The sequence below is a fragment of the Gobio gobio genome, assembly GCF_949357685.1.
Source record: "Gobio gobio genome assembly, chromosome: 9".
Taxonomy (NCBI): domain Eukaryota; kingdom Metazoa; phylum Chordata; class Actinopteri; order Cypriniformes; family Gobionidae; genus Gobio; species Gobio gobio.
Window position 1 is genome coordinate 39,474,640 of NC_137115.1, and position 6,000 is coordinate 39,480,639.

Genomic DNA, 6,000 nt, shown 5'->3' on the forward strand with positions numbered 1-6,000 from the left:
TATTTAATCTTATGAAAGATGCCCAACAGGGGTAAAATATAATTAATCCACAACAGGGAAATAAGCCTGAGCCCAGGCCCACTGAAGTTTAAATCCCCTTTTCTGCCAAGATGGGCATTTTTACTCTTTAATCCACTCTGGGTACTAATGTGGCCTGTCTTGAGGGGAAGAGAAATTTCCACAGCATCGACCCGTTTAGTGGCTCTTCATCCCACTTGTTTTGACGTGCCATCCGCGGTGCACCTGGCAGATAAAGTGTAACCTCTTCTTGTTAATGAATTTTTAAGCGTGAACGGAATAATTAATGCCGCGTACTAAGGCAAAATTATAATTTCTATTTCTAAAATTCTAATATATATTTTTATATATATATACTAATGGATATATACTATATACTATATATATATATATATATATATATATATATATATATATATATATATATATATATATATATATATTAAGGGATGTAGAATATTGCTCAAACACTGGAAGTCAATGGGGTCTGATGATGTTTTGGACCACAATGACTTTCATTGTACAGACAAAAACAGTTGAAACAATCTTTAAAACATTTGTCTGTGTGTTTGTATATGATAACGCTTTACTTTAGGGTACAATTCTCACTATGAACTAGTTGCTTATTAGCATGCATATTACTAGGATATTGGCTGGTTATTAAAGCACATATTAATGCCTTATTCTGCATGACCATATTCTACATCCCTTAATCCTACCCAATACCTAAACTTAACAACATAGACTGTAAAAGAATATGAACGTAGTGTCTGTAACGTCACCCATAGAATTCTGAAGAGCCATTTTGAAGCGCAAAGTAGGGACGAGCTGGCCGTTGCCATGTTGTCAGCGCGTCATCGCGCGTCACTCCCGGATAATAGAAAATGGGCAAAGAGGCGGGACGTGGGTAGAGCTGAGGTGACGTGATGACTAACAGACAGCAGATAAATGGCTATCCACCTGTCACTCAAAGTGGCCACACCCTTAATTATGCAGGACTTTAAAGCTTTATAGAATGTAAACGAATGAGTTATAAAAACAAATTCACCCCCCTAACAGTTGTCATGAAGGGCAAAATTAGCCGTATAGACAAAAACACAATTTGTACCAGCCTGTAAACATGTTTTTTTTCTGCTGTAAAGTTGGGCATTTTAACATGGGGCTCAATGAGATTCTGCTCCCTTCTGGAGCCTGTAGCCCTAGTGGCCAGTCGATGAATTGCAGTTTAAGTCACTTCTGTATTGGCTTCAAGAGAAACTGCGGGAGGTTGCCGCTTGCTTAACAACTACCTGTATTTAGGAGTGTATTGAGGCTAAAGTCGTAGTAAATAGTGCGAATTGGACCCTACACTAAAGTGTGACCATATATAAACTCAGTTTTCATGGCTGTAAACTTGAAACCCATCATGAGTAACTTTACTTCTTGGAAAGACAAATGTAGGGAGTCAACTATAATGCTTGTGTAAAGACAGGAGTGTATTTCTATTCGGACCAAAGCTCTGAGTGCAGGGATCACGTGTTGTTGTGTCTGTCTCAAATGCAGTTGACTGCTGCCACAACCACTTTCCTCCAATCAGGCTGATGGTAATTAGATCAAACACACTTTCATCTTGCTGCCCGGATAGCACATTCCCTGCACACTTACCTGTGTTTTCCCCCTTAGGAAGATGGAGTGAAGAGTGCATGTATGGAGAGCTGAGAGTAGGAAGGATTTTTATCCACTCCTCGTCTGACTTTATTGCGTGCGAATGTGGCGAGGTGAATTGATTTAGTTATATATTTTGATGTTCCAGGCTCAAATTCGGTTCGCCTAAGGGGGAAAGAATTACCTGGTCACATTTCGGGCCCCCGGCACACGGATAAGCGGGGTCGGAGTCTCATTATAATTTGCAAATGGCATTTGTGGAACCTCAGCTGTGCTTTTAAGTGCCGTTCAATTCTTATTTTTCTTCCACTGCCATTTAGGACCAAGCAGTACAAACATATCTAGTGGAAAGAAACAACAAGCAGCAAAAGGGGGAAAAAATCAATAGTCCTCCCCCCTCCACATTTAATATTCCCTCGCATCGGATCTGGCACGGTTCGATCGCCGTTGAATTTCTGAGATCCGCAGGCCAATTCATTTCACTCAAGTCTTTGGAAATTAGACCTTGGATTTTTCAAAGTTACATTTTAATCATATTTTATTATGATGGCAGCGTGGAGTAAGGAAGGGAAGTGAAGGAAAAAATAACGGGTTGACTTTTAGTTTATGTCTCTAAGAAAGACATTTCTAGTTTCTAATTGGTTTAATTTATCAATTTATTAATTCAATGCGTTGTTGAGGTTTGTCATGTTTTTATACATTCATTGCATACATATTAAAGCACATATCTCATGTTGACCTAAAAATTTAATTTCATTATTACCACCACAGATGTTCTGTTAAGTTACCAGTTTTTCATGTTCCTCCTTTTCTCTTTTCTCTTTTAGGCTTGTAAATTCCACTGATTCTTTCTGTAGTCCTTTTGCAACACTGAAGAAAACCGTCTTCTCTTCTCCACACGCAAAGCAAGCAGAGAGAGAAGACCTTTTTTTCCCAAAAGACACCTTGAACCCTTCATTTTTGCTCTCCTTCTCGCCGTCCCCAACCGGCCTCCACCTTTTCACCAGGAACTCTCCTTTTGTCCTCTCCCTTCTTATCCTTCACCTCGTCTTCTCATACCTCTGGAATACGTCACGGACGGCACGGCCTCGATGAACTCTCTCTGTCACTGGACAAAGATATATTGGACGGGGACAAAGCGATTGGACATTTCGATGTACTTTAGTTTCCTCTGGTTAAAGACTACTGTATTTGATCTTGTTTACTAATGTAAGGGAAGGACACAATGCCTCTTTAGTCTGCAGTGGTTGTGTTTTCTTAGGGCAGGTTGATAGCCAGAAGCCTTCAAAGTAAAAAAAAAAAAAAATGCGTCTCCTATTTTTTTTTTTTTTTTGTTCAATTGCATTAGTTGTTATGGAGTGGAACACAATATATCTTTATAGTAATGTGTGAAATGATGGGGGAAATGTACACTATATATATTTTATTTTTTACCAATGTACAAAAATATTAATTAACTTATGTACTTTGATCGCTTATTCTTTAATGACCCCTCACGAGAAAAAAAGTAAAGAACTGTATGTTTTTGCTAAATTTTAGGGACTATTTCTAATGCCATTGATGTTTTTCCCTCTTTTTCATGTATGAGCTCGTGTTTTAGAGTGCGGTTCTTGAGTCTAAAGAGCGATTTGCAGACAGAGAATGAATCTGTCTTGTGATTCTTGTTTCTGATGGTGATACAGCGTTTATTTTATTGTTTCCCCCTATCCCCTTGGGTCAAAGTCAAAGAGGCCAGGGAAGGCTGTTGATTCAGTTCTTTTTTCGTTCTTTTTTTTGCGCTTGTAAGAAGACAACAAAAAAGAGAGACAGAAAAAGATAACATGTGAAAACAAAACAAAATGTGTGTGTGGGTTTGTGTGGAAGACCCCGTAAGTTCAGAAAATGCAAAGAAAAAGATGACGTGGTGAATGAGTTAAGTCTGTCTTTTGCACTAATTTAATAAAGCTGTTACTGTACTTCCCACCACTTTAACTTTTCTCATTTGTTTAAAGTCTGAAGACCAAAAGGATTGCTTGATGTCATGAAATATGCTTCTACTTTTGCAGTTATTGTGGAGACTGAATGGATTCCAATGGGGATACGGTTGATACAGTAAATACACCAACATATGCACATTAGATCATTGATATTTCAAGGATATAAAAAGCTCAAGTGTTTCCAACAGCTTTACAAAGTTAAAGAGCCTTGTCTATTCGTACATTTTATTATTATTATTATTATGGTAACACGTTACAATAAGGTCTCATTTGTTAACATTTGTTAATGTATTAACTAACATGAACTAACCATGAGCAATACATTTGTTACAGTATTTATTCATCTTTGTTAATGTTAATTAATACAAATCCAGCTGTTTTTTGTTTGTTCATGTTAGTTCACAGTGCATTAACAGTGCACAGTGCATTAACTTTTTATTGTAATGCTCTACTGGGTGGTTGCCCTGCTCGCTTAATAAATAAACTGCAGCTGGTCCAAATCGCAGCAGCTCGAGTTCTTACTAGAACCAGGAAGTATGACCATAGTTCTGTCAACACTGCACTGGCTCCCTATTAAACATTGCATAAATAAAATCTTGCTTATTACTCACAAAGCACTAAATGGTTTAGCTCCCCAGCACTTGAGCGAGCTTTTAACACATTATACTCCTTGCGGTCTCAAAATTCTGGCCAGTTGATAATACCTAGAATATCAAAATCAACTGCAGGCGGCCGATCATTTCCTATTTAGCACCTAAACTCTGGAACAGTCTTCCTAGCATTGTTCGGGAAGCAGACACACTCTGTCAGTTTAAATCTAGACTAAAAACACATCTCTTTTCTATGGCATACACATAAAACATTTTTAATTTTTATTATTCAAATCAGTTAAATGTGAAAAAGAATGGCATCTACGTTAAAGTTAGTCTCTCTGTTTATCCCAAGGTTTACTGCAGTCAGCCGGATCCGGGCCGTATCCAGATCAGATGGTGGACCTGCACATAGACCAGAGTATGCGACATGCAAAGCTCATTAGGCTTAATCAGCATTAAAAGTTCAATATCATTGCTGCTTTTTGCAGTGCAAATTTAGTTTGGAAAGATGAAAATAGTACTACGTTTTCATCCGTTATTTTATGTACGGGTCACTGTACATTACAGATTTCTGCTCATTCAAAATCAGATACAGATAACTGTAAGCAGATAAGCACTGAAAGACTACATTTGTTTGAATGCATTAGAGAGAACGCTTGTGTGTGTGTGAATAAGTGCTACCTGTTTAAAATGTGCTTTCACCTGATCATATTCAGTATGTAGAAGGTACAAAAAAATTCCTTGAACTATAACATCCCGCTCATGTTTGTCGCCGTCATCATAACCTTTACATTCTTTCTGATTTGAATGATCCATCCGTATCAAGCGAGTCAGTCCCGCTGCTGGCCGTCGTAATGCCCTAAGTGCAATTACTTTATGATGCCCGCGGTGGAGAGAGCATTTTCTTGTGATGCCTCCCTGAGCACTTGGTGCCCTACGCGCATCGCGTGGTGGGAGCGGCAGCACTGAATCTAGTAAAACGTGTTTAACTTGTGTGTTCTGGATAAAAATGCAGTTATATTATGGGCCGTTGACATGAATTGTATTCGTGATGGAGCGGTATTGGAGCGCTCTCGGAGCGAGTGAAAACCACGACGCTCCGACTTTTAAAAAATCCACTCCTCACTCCATTCAAAATCACGCCGCTCTGCTCCCACTCCACTCCGCTCACATACTCTGGCCTGGACATGACCAACGCATCCCTGAAGTGTCTGCAGAGACCGTGTCAATTAGACTCCCCCCCTGTAAATGCCTCATCGACACTACATCCTCAATAAACCCGTCTCCCCGACGTGATGACTCCAATCTTTCAAATAATCCTATCTAATTTGACTTCTGACCTGTAATATTGCCAGAATCATAATCATATGCTGCTTGTTCGTTGGCCAGAGGAGAACTGGCCGCCCTACTGAGCCCGGTTTCTCCCAAGGTTTATTTTTCTCCATTATGTCACCTGAGTTTTGGTTCCTTGCCACTGTCGCCTTTGGCTTGGCTTGCTCAGTTGGGGGAACACTACATTTTCAACTAAATATTCAAATACAATTTCAACTAAATTACTGATCTGCCCGCATTGAAACTATTATAACTGAAATGACCTGGATGACATCACCATTTTCTCCAGAGCGGCTGTACAGCCGAATCAATTTCTGTTGCATTATTTTCCTGTTTAACACAGTGAAGCTACTTTGAAACAATTGGCATTGTTAAAAGTGCTATATAAATAAAGGTGACTTGACTTGATTAACTAATGTTAACACATACAACTTTTT

General features: G+C 39.0%; 1 protein-coding gene across 1 annotated transcript in view; it reads left to right on the forward strand.

The window, feature by feature from the left end:
• cdh13 (cadherin 13, H-cadherin (heart)) overlaps positions 1 to 3,627 on the forward strand; it is a 467,661-nt gene extending 464,034 nt beyond the window's left edge. Inside the window, exon 14 of the mRNA XM_079825536.1 lies at positions 2,490 to 3,627. Coding sequence (XP_079681662.1) covers positions 2,490 to 2,497 — 8 coding nt within the window. The 3' untranslated portion in view covers positions 2,498 to 3,627. The remainder of the gene's footprint in view (positions 1 to 2,489) is intronic.
• The last annotated feature ends 2,373 nt before the right edge of the window (positions 3,628 to 6,000 follow it).